The sequence below is a fragment of the Carassius gibelio genome, chromosome B9 (genome assembly GCF_023724105.1).
Source record: "Carassius gibelio isolate Cgi1373 ecotype wild population from Czech Republic chromosome B9, carGib1.2-hapl.c, whole genome shotgun sequence".
Classification (NCBI taxonomy): Eukaryota; Metazoa; Chordata; class Actinopteri; order Cypriniformes; family Cyprinidae; genus Carassius; species Carassius gibelio.
The window spans coordinates 13,957,625-13,971,304 of NC_068404.1; the positions used below are offsets into that span (position 1 = coordinate 13,957,625).

General features: G+C 36.6%; 2 protein-coding genes across 13 annotated transcripts in view; one reads left to right on the plus strand and one right to left on the minus strand.

The window, feature by feature from the left end:
- The window catches only part of LOC127965215 (uncharacterized), a 231,803-nt gene extending 229,802 nt beyond the window's left edge, over positions 1-2,001 (minus strand). For 2 of the 3 annotated variants that reach the window (XM_052565892.1, XM_052565891.1), the window contains exon 1: positions 805-2,001. In XM_052565892.1, the coding sequence (XP_052421852.1) occupies positions 808-1,695 (888 nt within the window). In that variant the 5' untranslated portion in view covers positions 1,696-2,001 and the 3' untranslated portion in view covers positions 805-807. The remainder of the gene's footprint in view (positions 1-804) is intronic. The other variant, XM_052565893.1, reaches the window with a different exon arrangement.
- The window catches only part of stxbp5l (syntaxin binding protein 5L), a 137,337-nt gene that overhangs the window by 69,743 nt on the left and 53,914 nt on the right, over positions 1-13,680 (plus strand). For all 10 annotated transcript variants that reach the window (XM_052565874.1, XM_052565879.1, XM_052565876.1 and 7 more), the window contains exon 5: positions 6,469-6,603. In XM_052565874.1, coding sequence (XP_052421834.1) covers positions 6,469-6,603 — 135 coding nt within the window. The remainder of the gene's footprint in view (positions 1-6,468; positions 6,604-13,680) is intronic.

Here is a 13,680-nt window from a genome sequence, read left to right on the forward strand (position 1 = left end):
ATCTATAGCAGTAAGATCGATTCCATGCGATATAATTAAATCTAGTGTATGATTAAAACGATGAGTGGGCCCGGTGACATTTTGCTTGACTCCAAAGGAGTTTATTAGGTCAGTAAACGCAAGTCCTAATGTATCATTTGCATTATCAATGTGAATATTAAAATCTCCCATGATTAGCGCCTTATCAACTGTAACTAGAAGGTCTGAGAGGAAATCTGCAAATTCTTTCAGGAATTCTGTATACGGCCCTGGTGGTCTATACACAGTAGCCAGAGCAAGAGATACATTAGATTTCTTTTGTATGTCTGACAGAGTAACATTTAGCAGAAGTATTTCAAAAGAGTTAAACCTGTATCCTGTTTTCTGGGTAACATTGAGAATATCACTATATATTGTTGCAACACCTCCGCCACGACCAGTCTGACGGGGCTCATGCTTATAACAGTAGTTTGGTGGAGTAGACTCATTTAGACCAAAATAATCATTTGGTTTTAGCCAGGTTTCAGTCAAGCAGAGTAAATCAAAACTATTATCTGTGATCATTTCATTTACAATAACTGCTTTTGGTGCGAGTGATCTAATATTTATGAGCCCAAACTTTAAAAATTGTTTTTGTTCATTTACTTTACATTTTTCTGGTTTAATTACGATAAGATTTTTTCTAGATCCTACATTATATTTATATTTTGACCTCACTATCCGGGGAACAGACACAGTCTTAATAGGTTTTACAGCGCAAGTACCTTTAGCATTTAAGCGGTTAGAACAAAACTCATCATAATGGTTATTTGAGAATTGTCTTACTAGTCACATGGAGCGAAGTGTCCTGGAGATGTTGTCAGAGAGCAGCTCCGCTCCGACTCTGCTGGGGTGTAATCCATCAGCGCGAAACAGTCTAGGACGCTCCCAGAAAAGATTCCAGTTATTAACAAATAGCAGTTTCTGTTCTTTACACCATGACAACAACCATTCATTTAAAGCAAAAAGTCTACTGAACCTTTCGTGTCCTCGTCGATACGTGGGCAGTGGTCCTGACACGACGATCGTCGCCGCGGGCGTCGTGCTGCGAACCGTCTCGATCAGGCTCCTGAAGTCCCTCTTCAGCGTCTCCGTCTGCCGCAGCGTGGTGTCGTTAACCCCGGCGTGAAGCACGACCGCTCTGGGGCTCTCGCCGTCCTTCAGGATCGCGGGTATCTGCGCAGAAACATCGAGAACACGAGCACCAGGCAAACAATGAGTGTGCACTTTACCTTCGGCTAACGTAGCACTTACGTGTCGGACGATGGAGTCTCCGATGATCACAGCGTCGCGTCCTGTCTCGCGGAGGGGAGCGAAGCGGTTCTGGATGGAGAGCTCGAAGGCAGGAGGGGTAGAAGTAGTCGCCCGGGACCCGGCTCGCGTCCTCCGCTGTGGATGCACCCAGGGTCCGTGGTGTCCCGGCGTCGCAGTGAAGGACATCTGGGAAGATCGCGTCCTGGGTGCACCGGGCCTGCGCAGAGAAACACACGGAGTAGACGTGGTGGGACTGTTAACAGCACGCTGTATACTTACCCCGGACTTGTGAGCGTCGGCCTGGGATGATTCCAGCGCGGCTCTCCGCTCTCTCAGCTTGGCCTGCCTCTGTTCCAGGTCGCGAATCTGCTTCCCCACGGCCTCGAGCTCGAGCTGCACAGAGTGGAGACATTCATCCGCCATTAAAGCAAGTAACAGTGAGTACAGCAGTGGTAATGTGTGAGAATAGAGTATTAGCAATGTAAGCGCAGTTAGCAGCAAACACGCTTGCTGATGCTAACTGGCTAAAAGCTAATAGCGGACCCGGGAGATCAAAATAAAACTAGTAATAGCGAGGCGCTCTGATTGTTTTTGTTGTAGAATACAATAGAGGATATATTCACGCGTTATATAAACGGAAACAATGATGTATAAAATTGATTTTTAAGTTAAAAATAGTCAATGAAAAGAATATAGTGACGGAGCTCAAACGCAGCACAGCCGTCAACAGCAAACTGCAAACAGGAAGTGCCTTTTGAAATGTCTTAAATGTCTTAAATGTTGACAAAATCTACTTTTTGCAGATGTATAGTGCTATTCAAAATTCTTTAAGATTGTATTTTTTTATATTTTTGAAAGAAATATCTTTAATGCTAGCTAATTTAACAAAACTGTTAAATATTATTAAGATATTTTTAGGAATCATTCTAAAATGCTGATTTGCTGTTCAAGAAAATTGTTTTAATATTAGCAGTGTTGAAAGATTAGTATCAGTGTCAATGTTGGACTGATTATTTTGGTTGAAACCACACATTTTTTAGAAAGTTAAACATTTTAAGTGTGTAATATATATATATATATATATATATATATATATATATATATATATATATATATATATATATATATATATATATATATATATATATCAAACAGATCTGAAAAAAAAAAAAAGTTTTATCCTGCACTACACAGATTTTTGTTTAATCAGACATCTACATCTCTTTTGGTTTTGACCTTGGCTGCCACAGAGGCCTACAACAGGTTACCGTAATTCCTCAAATAAAAACCGGTAATCAAATAAACGCCGGGCCTCTTAGTGGCCGGGGGCGTAGTCAACACGGACAAATAAAGGCCGGTCTTAAATAAAGGCCGGGGGGAAATTTTTTCAGCAGAGCCAGATAACGAACGTTACACACCCACTGCTGGAGCCTTTTTCGTTCTCGAGTCAAGAACTGATTGTGGTTTTCGGATCACCAGTACACTGAACTGAGAACCGTTTCTGTCGGACGCGTCCGATTCGAGAACCGAGGAGCTGATGATACTGCGCATACGTGATTCAGTATGAAGCAGACTGACTCACAGAGCACGTCTGAACAAAACTTCTTTTTGGTGATTGATTCTGAACTGATTCTGTCTTAATGTTATGAACTCTGTCCACTGGAATGCTATCGCTTTTAATTTAAAACGGTTATTTAAAACAATTACTTATCAAACAGATGGAATTAGAAATAAAAGCCTGCCTCTAATAAAAGCCTGTTACTTTCTGCAGTTCAGGTAAATAAAGGCCCCTGCTTTTAATATGACAAAAATCCGCAAACATTTAATATCCGCAAACAAACAAAAGACCATTTTAAAACAGTTGCTACCTAAATGTGACCCGTCACAAATCAATTCACCAAGTTTTATGTAGAAAAACAGCAAATAACAAATAAAATTAGCATCAATATGTACTTTTTGTTTACGTAAACTTTATAATAATAACATTAAAAATGATGGCCACATTTGAAAGATTAAAGATTTTTTATAAAAAGATAAAACTAACATATTTCAGCCTCTAAATCATTTTTATAAAAGTCATAAAAGATAAAATACTGACATTTACAATGCAAATTCTCCTTTATTATTAATAGTATGCGGTCCAATTTTTCCCGTTGTGTCTGTCGTTGCTATGCAGGGGGTATGGCTTATCTAAATGAGATGTAAATGAGCCCCATTGTCACTCGCAGCAGTGAGAACTGCACAATCTTCAGAAGCTATTTTCTGCTTTTTGAGCTTTTTTGAGTGCCTACCTTCAAATGGCCACAACTTCTCCAAATATTATCAGATTTCCATGTGTTACACATCGTTGGAAAGCTTGGAGACTACACTTTCAGAATCTGTGAATAACTCAAAATGCCCCAGAACCGACTTGTGTCCCTACTTTTCGTGTTTGGTCACAAATGTTCTAAACGTTATCACCAAGACAGTCATTTTATAATATGGGTTAAGTCTGTGTTGCAGTCAGAAACAGAAAACCACACATTAGCATGGCCAGGTGCGAAATTAGCATTCTAACCCTGACAAGTTTAGCTGTCTGTCCAGCGTCTCACAACCTTCATTTCCAATCACCCCAACTGTCTGAGGACCCCAGGGGCGTGATGGGAGGAAAACAGAGAGATGTAATGAGTATAGACAGCAGTGAATTACCATGTGCTGGTCTTTATTTTCTAGTTAACCTGCTTATAAGGGTGATGGATGATTCCACTGGATGGATTTCAGCATGAAGTCTTAAACAGACCCTGGATATGTGATAGTTTTATTGATCATTTTTCGTAATTACTCACCGGATACTTCATATTATCAAGCCTTTTTTTTTTTTTTTTTGGACAAACAGGTAATCTTGCGCCAAACTCCCATCATTAGATGATCCAGGAGTTGACATTTTAGATAGCCACAGTTAGCCACATTTAATATTTAATGAATGAAAACATAAAATATCATGTTGAGCATTAAGAATAAGAAGTGCTAAACTCATCTTTAATGCTAAGTACTGTTTACATGTGTAGAAATATGTGCCGTGTTATTTGACGCACTCCCTGGCGAGTTTCTGTTGTGACAGTAGCAGAGATGAATCAGTCTGCTTAATTTTGTAATTATTTTGCAATTAAAGTTGATAGCATCAGGCAAATATAATCTTACTCTTTTCTTTTAACCTTTTGATGACACTGGAGAGACAACGGCATACTTTGAAAATAAACACAACAGCATGTGGGGAATCATTTTATGTCATATACAGAATGCAGGGTTGAATGGTCTAGATTGGATCATTAGGAATAAGAAACCTATTTAAAAGCACATATAAAAACCTAAGAGTCAGTGTCTCCTCTCATCTCATTCATGTCTCATTAGCTCTAGTTTGTCTTGAGGTAATTGTGTTCCAATTAATTGCTGTGTCCCAAAATACACACAAGTGCACCCAAGAGGGGCTGACGTTTGACTGGCATGAGCCCTAGAGCAGAACCAAACCAGGCAACACCATGAACAAGTGTGAGAAGTGTTACTTCCAACTGCTAAAGAAACAGAGAACCGCAGAAAGCTATGAATCACTGCCTCAGAACACGAATGACTGCAAGAAATTAGACTGCAAGATTTGGCTCTGATAAAAAAAAAAGAAAAAAAAAAAAAGAAAAGAAAAGTATGACATTTATGTTGTGAATTAATTGTATTGTTTGTCAATATTTGGTGACGGAAACCCCCGCATGAAGACCATTGAAGACAGCACTGAATAGACTGTACAAAAAGTGTATTTTAGATGCCAATTTATTTCCATGAGACAACACTAAAGATAAAGAGAATCTGTAAGAAGTAGATTTAGGAGTTGTTTACACAGGATTCCATCTGTAATGTTTTTTTCTTTTTTTTTACGTTGGTCTATGTACTGTAAAGTATGTGCTAAATAAAACAATAACTGCTTGATTTTGTTGTTTGCATGGTGTTTTGTAGAGAAGATGATGAACTGGCCTTCAGTGGGGTTCAGCAAGACACGTTTCTTGTGGTTGTTAATAAAAATTTTACATTTAATTTTAAAATACTATTTAATTGTAATTGTTTTGTTTTGTTTTCGACGATCTAGAGAAATGCTTTCAATTCCTCAGCTGACACTTGTTGATAACAGTTGACAGTTTATTTATTTATTTGTTATTTTTTTGCTTTTTGTTTAGTTTTGTTTTGATTGACAGTTGTTGACAATTGTTTTGTTTTGTTTTGATGATCTGTATAAATACTGTCAACTACTCTGCTCATATAACTCATGTTTATAATGCTATAAAATATTTATATTTTAAGAGTGCTCTTCATTCACAAGAATAAGAATGCGCTTCATTCGAACTTCCTAAACATTTCATAATCCTGAAAATAATTACAGTTTCCAAAGAATAAATTAGCACTTGTGATGTTTGTAAGGTTTTTTTTTTTTTTTTTTTTGGTGAGAGTTACTTTACAAACCTGAGAGAGAGACTCGTCCTTGTAACTCACAACAACAAACAATGTTTGGAATTACATGAATGTTTTACCTAGACTGTTTTGCACATTACAAGCAGAATACACCACATAAAGGGAAGCAAACTCAACCACCTGCAGTGATGGAGTTTGTGCACAGCATTCTTGTATTGCAAACATGCAATGAGACCATTAAAATGAGCAGAATGTGAAAACATCCTATCATGAGGCCCATGTGTGCTTGAGTAATAGTCGAGAGACAAAACAGAGCACCGCCCCTTCACTTTGAAGCCCACACTGCATGTAGCCCATATATTTATTTCATTCAGTTGAAGCCTTTTTCCAGTTTTATAACCACACAAGGCCATATTGTGATTCAGATTTTAATTAACAGTTCAACCTTTGTTCAAAAGATTAGCAAGGACATGTTGAAAAATATGAGTTTGAGCAGAACTTTAAACTTACACATACATAATTTGGCTCTAGTTTAGCTTTTTGACTGTCTGCTGTGTAATTGGATAAAATATGATTGTTGTATGTTCATATGAATCAAAATATTGAAGTATATTAGTTACAATGGTCATTATTGGCTTGCTGGTTCCTTATAGTGAGAAATTAATTATTAACTTTAATATGATGACAGCAGATCCGGTGTTAACTCTTCTCCCCCTCTCTCTTTCACAAATATGATTCCTCTTCTTTTCATCTCTCTTTTAGGATCACATTTTGTCATCTTCCGTTTCAAAGTAAGTGGCTTTACGTGGGGACAGAGCGTGGAAATACACACATAGTGAACATCGAATCCTTCGTTTTGTCTGGATATGTCATCATGTGGAACAAGGCCATAGAACTGTGAGTATAAGTGTAAATCTAATATTTATTTTATTTTAATATCAAAGTCAATGCTGCTAACATGACTAATGAATACCTAATTAATACAATACCAGAGCACCCATGTGATCAAATGATACGTGTATCTAGTAAAAATGATGTGGGGCTACTAAGTCATCTGGAGTATGAAACAATTATAAATGCAGTTACAAATGTAAATTTACATTTACATGGAGGAGTATTATAAAGTTCTCATTTTCATAATAGCAAAATAATTCAATTAAAAAAGCTAATACAATGGGAAAATGCATTACCCATCTATTGATTTCTGGTTATTTTTAAACTTGTTTATTGAATTATGCCTTCGGGAGTTCATAGATATATTGACAATTACATTAGATGCATGCATTTTTATTTATTTATTTATTTTTAATCCAAAACAACTTGCATTCAAGGTACACATTTCTTTCATTTCTTGCTTTCCCTGGGAATTGATCCTATGACCTTAGTGTGGCTAGCACCATGCTGTACTGTTAAAGCTGATAGATTTATTTATTTATTTATTTTTGTTTACATTTATGCATTTAACTAAATTAAATTAGCTAAATTAGGAAACTAGCTTTTTATTTTATTCATTTTACTCCTATTATACTATTACTTTTAAAATAACTTTTTTTATTGTGTTCTTGAGATTAAGGCAGTATGTCTCTTTAGAAATAAAACATGTCTCTGTGTTTCTGCACATCAGAAGTCCTTCAGGTCATTGTACAGGTTCTAAGTATCATTGCTACGGAAGAGTGAAGTCTAGGTTCTTTGAAGCACTAGTTCATGTTTTCCAAAGAACCACAGAAGTGCCTCAAGATAAATTTTTTCATTTCTTATTTTGAGAGTCACAATGAAATCATCACCAAACCGAGGCTTTACACGTACACTTGCGAGGCTTTACACGTACACTTGGCATTAACATGCAATCACCGTGATCCGATCAGGCAGATCGTTTCATCAGTCAATCAGAACGCGGCATGTTTACACTTGGCAACACCAACTGACTTCTCTGCAGATGGCTGGATTGCGTTTGCATTACACTGAGATCTGATCACAGTGTGTCCTTGACTACCTCTGGACCAGGACATGTGTATGTTTCGATGTGTATGTGGACAACATCCGGATACAGGTCTCATGTCAATGTCATGTGTAAACACAGCCTGATTGTCACTCTCCATGTATCTTAAGGATTTGATCTGATTTCAGTAACTTAAACACATCGCAAAATCCACAATGACAAAAAATGCAAACCACATCCTGGCAGAGGAATAATTAAGTAATCACATTTTAACATTTCAAACCCCAAAAGATGTGTTTAAGCTACAATTTTAGAAACACTGAAACACACAGACAGCCATTGGTTTACACACATCTATGACACTTTTCATGAATAAATGTGTAATTCAACACCAACACCTTACTCCCATGAGTGATAATCTGGGAAGCAAATAGCTTCTGCATGTCAATCAAGTCTCTTTTTACACAAGCAGCTCTTGGTGCCATCTCCCCTGTCAGACATTTACGTTAGTATTGAGTAACCGTAGATGTATTTTCTGAAGGACATGTAGATCCCCTGTCACCTACTTTTGACCCACTACAAATCCTTTACCCACAATCCCCTCACCTCCTCAAGTAGCTCAGTGGCACATTGAGTGAGTGCTAGTATATCTGTATTTTTTCAAATGAGAGAAATTGATCCTAGTATTTGATTATTCTGAAGGGCTATTCAAAGGTGCTTGATGGTAAATGCACCAATTTCTTTCTTTTATTCAAGTTTTTCTGCTCAGAAGTGGTTTAATGATATGAATTAGTACATGTTGCTGCAGTTATATAAAAGAACTGTTTAGGGTTATTTAAGCTATAAGGTATTGTGAATTGTCATGTTGTGTCATATCATTGCACCTGCTGCATCCATGGTACAGCAGCAAAGTTACTTGATTATTACGCCGGAATGAGAGTATAGTTCCTAGCCATATCGGCCTAGAAAATCGAAACTTTTGCCCATATGTTTGCAGGACCTCGCAGATCACATCTGAACTTTCCTGTGTTCACATTCTAGTTTTTGTTCTCCGTTGACATGTCTTTACTCAAATTCACTCAAAATAAAAATTTAACAGGCAAATATAAAATAATTTGGGACCGACCGAGCAGTTTTAATGAGCAGCAGCTCACAATCAGCTGTCTAACTCAGAAAGACATGACAGCCAGATTAACCAATTAAAAAAAAAAAAAAAAAAAGAATCTACATTGATTTACAAGTGTTTTTGTTAATCTTTTTCAGTCATTTAGGATTTAACATTTTTCAAGGTTGTCATTATTATTTCCTACTATCTGCAGTCAAAATTGAAGACTTAAGAAATTTGTGAAACTTTATGAGTTTGTATATATATATATATATATATATATATATATATATATATATATATATATATATATATTCTACAATTTTATATGTTATTAATATTTCCCTTTGCTCTCAGGTGTAATCTATTCCAAATTTCCTGCTACTTTTTAAATATTAACATCATACTAATGCACTGTGCACAACCTCGAGGAGTAGGAAATTGAAAACAAAGAGTGGAATTGATTGAAGTGGACTGATTAGAGAATACTTTGAGCTTGGAAATTGCTGCTTCTCTACTGCACTCACACTCTTCATAGGATACTATGGTGCTACCATGGTACATGAACAAAAACACTGGTACTTTACTTTACAAAAAAAAATATTTATATATTTGATTTTATCGCATAATATATCTCAGCCCATGAAAAGAATCACACTATTTCTTATGTCATATAACACATCATAATTTTGTGTAATATTATGGTGTGCAGGTTGATTTCCCTCCTGTTTATACATGGCACTTTCTGTCATGGCTTTCATGACAATTTCATATGTTCTATAAACCTGTCAGGTTTTAAACAGGAAAGCAGCCTTTTTTTCAGCAGTGTTTGAGAATAGCTGAAGATGAATGCATGCACACACTTGTGTTATTGAGAGAATTCCCCTTTACCGAGGCAAAGTGCAGCTCATTTCAATAAATAAATATGAATAAATATAAACATGGCCTCTGTGCGCCAGCAGCAGGCGTCCTCTGATGGAAATCAAGTACAAGGATGGAAGAGAAGCCAGAGATTTGTTTTTCTTCCTCTTGACTCACACACGAATAAGTGAGGCAGATGAAACCCGGAGAAGGCATGAACAAGGTGTGAGGGATTAACTGAGATCCTGTAACCTTATAACCTTCAACAATCCTCACTGTGCTGCACTGAAATCAGCTGCCTTCAACCTGCAGTACTCACGCCAGCAGATCTGTGTTATTATTTTTTTTTTACCAGAACCTTTCAAAGTCATATGGAGCAATATATCACGTCCTTTATTTTTGTGGGACAAACTTCAAATGTACAGCTCATCTGCCATGAGGAACATCACTGCATGTGGCATGCACTTGTCTCGATTCTGCACACAGTTTATCTTAAACCTCCATGCCTGTTCTGAAAATATCTGAAGGGCTTGCCTAGCACGCTGGGATCCCTGATCCTAAACATAATCAGTATTCCATGGATCTGCCTTGCAGCAGTAAGCTAACGTCACGCCTACATTTCCAAGTAATCTGTTTTAGACTTTCAGCATCTTCGTCAAATGCTATGGAGGAATTTCATGTTCTAGGTCATGCTGCACATTTAAAAATGTGGATTGTCTGTTACGATTTTCAAATCGTTTTATACAAGACTGATGTTTTTTACATAACTTAGCCTCTAATGGTTCTCTGGATATTTCAGGAGCTTGTCAGTGCCTCAAGCCTATTAAGAATTTTAATGGTTTTTATTTCCCAGAATTTTCTTGCATTCTTATGTTAACTAGGTTTGTTTACCCTTATAAAAATAAGCTAAAAGCTATTTGTTAAAAGCTCTGGTTCTTATTATATCTAATGATTTGTTCATTGATTCATGTATTGATTGATTAATTTATCAGCTCAAACAGTCCTTATAGATAGATAGATAGATAGATAGATAGATAGATAGATAGATAGATAGATAGATATGGCACCAATCTTGTTTGTGTCACACAAAATGCTGTGCAAACACACTACTATCAAGCAGAAAATGCCCTGCGGTATCCCTAAGCTTTTCAAATCACGCTCGCCAAATTGCAACCAACCAATTTCCGGTTCTTCACCATAATATACAAAGCTATTATCCTGAATGAGATTGCTGCTACCATTGCCACAGCAACCATCACAAGCTTTGAAAGCACTTCAGTGACTCTTATCAGAGCCTTTGAAGTTGGACTCAAACAGAAAGAGCGCTCTCACAGCTAGCGAGCTAGCATTAGCATGCGCCTCACGTTTGCTTTCAAATGATGAGTTAACAATAAATGAATAAATGTTTTGGGATTTGACGACTTAATAGGATGCAAACAGTAGTCTAGCTCTGATCTGCACTGTGAGCTGCTGTATATGCGTCTCTGTGCGCTTTTGCCAGAGGCTTGTGCGATCACACAGGTAGCGAGAGAAGATAAGGTGAGGGAGAAGAGGCTTGTCTTCCTTTTTCAGCTGATAAGCAAAGGCCTCCTGTTCTCAATTTACTTTTCTGTCATTGGCCTATGTAAACACACACGCACACACACACGCACACACACACACACACACACTCACACTTATCCTGGGCTCTTTTACTGCCAGGCTATGGCCCACTTTACACAGACACAGAGCCAAACAGTGTCTTACACAGCGACTGTCTGTCTGCTTTCTCAGACAGCTAGACAGGTGTAGAGAAGATTGGCCATCACTTTGTAAAGAGGACAGTTTCGGAGGGTTCATTACTGATTGTAACAAAATGGAAATTGAATATAATTGATTCATTTGATAAATGAATATTCATTTCATTGAGATAAAATGTGCACATTTTCAAGTCAAAATTGCAAATTCAAAATAATTACTTGAACTTTTTGAAAATAAGGTGGTTGAAATAGTCAGTAGAAAGACAGAAAGAAAAAAGCATATTATACAAATATATAATTGATGGGGGAGGAATTTAAATAAACAGAAGATAAATAGTCTGTTGGTCTGAGATAGAAAATTTGCAAGTTAGAACCATCCCAAAATTATTTAATCGGTTTTAATAGCATATTGAGAATGGGGCTGAAGTAGTCTTCAGTGAAAAGAAGAACAAAAAAAGTCTATTATAAAAAGACAAAACTGATTGCAGAGAAAAGTTAGTAAAAGTAAATTCAGTAAATTAATAGTCTGTGTGTTTGAGGTAGACCATTTGCACATTTTCAAATCAAAACTGTCCCAAAATCATTTAAATAACAAATTGAAAAGGTTTTTTTTTTTTTTTTTTTTTGAAGGAGGTGGAAGAAATAATCAGTGGAAAGCTATAAGAAGGCAAAAAAATCTATTATACAAAGATATAATTTATTTGAGAGGAAAGTTAAATGGCCTGCTGTGTGTTCTTTTAGACAGAGATGAAGAGAGGGAGAGGAGTATATTATGGCAATCTCACAATGACTATCAGTGTGTTAGATCACAATAACAGGTCTCATAGAGTGAGCAGAGACAAAGTACAGCTGAGAAGTGAATCAGCACTGCGCTGGACATTCCATCAGACTCAAATTAGATTTGAAGCCCAGCAAGACAGAGACTCGTTTGGGGATGACATATCTGTCCTATATCCTTTCTGCTGTTGTCTTCCAGTAATGTAATCACTCTTTTTTATCATTTCTTGAACCTGCAAGCAGTCAAAGCACTCTCCAAAGGTCGCTCTTTTATCTGTTGGGGTGATGTATCCCTGGCTGACTTAAAACTGTTTGATTTTGGTCTTGGAGTCACATCTTCAAACAGATTTCCAACAGTTAGCTTATAAATGCAATAACTTATCCACCAAAGTCATTAGTGAATAACTTCATTTAATTCAATTATGAATTCATGTAAATTAACTGATTAAAAAAAAAAAAACAAACACAATCCCTCATTCAACTATGTGTTAGAAAAAGAAAAAAATTGAAAATATTTACAGTAGCTGATAAAGTTTTTATTTATTTTTTATTAATTTAAAATTGTATTTAGTGTAAACTGATAAAAATAGATATGTGCAGTCCTCTTACACTAATTGTAAATAAATAAATATAACAATAATCCCTTTTACAGAGCTCTAAAGTTTACTGGTATAAAATGAAGAATTAGGAAGAGGAGGCTTTACAAGAGGAAAAAAAAAAGCACTGCTTAATCCCAGAGTCAAGAAAAGAGCTGTTGCAGAAATGGAGTTATTATGATGGACAGGTCGTGGTCTGGTGGAGTTGGAGGTCAGTCGATTATGAGAACTGGTGTGGATCGAAGCAGTCTGTAAGGCTGAAGATGAAGGACTATTGAAGTGGATGAGGTGTTTGTGCTGTGGCTGTGTGCCGATGGGATATAACAGCACACAAAAAGCTGCCTGGTAGACCTTACATACATCTCATTTAATATCTACACTTCATTTAATATCTACACTTTGTAATCTTCACTGCTTAATTTTAATGAAGAATCTTAGTCGACAATGTTGTTTTCTGAAAAGAGCTTCAACAAAATCCACGTCTGATAATTAATGAAGAATCAAAGCTGCATTTTTTTTCTTTCGACATGAAAGTAGCACTTCAAAAGATCCTACCAGACTTTGTTTTGCTTCGAGCCCAGACGGCAGAATTTTCTAAAGACATGTATTTTAGTTGACAAGCATGGTGCTTCTTTGCCATTTAATCTACAAATGTGTGTGTGTGAGCAAAAAGTTAATCGTTTGTCTGGTTAGTTTGTTCCATTTGGCCCCTGATAGATAATGCAACATCATGGACGCAAAAATCTTCTTTTTCTTTTTTTGATAGCATTTAAAAGTAGCTGTCTATTCTGATTTTCTTTCATTTTTAACAGCTCATAATAATTGGAGCTGCCACTAAGATGAATGAGAATGCAAAGTTGTATAGACCTCCTAGGTTTGAGTTTACATTGCAAGTAAGTGAGTGGAGCGGGCATAGAATTTAGGTCACAAACTAGCTTGTGCATTTGTCCTCTTGTT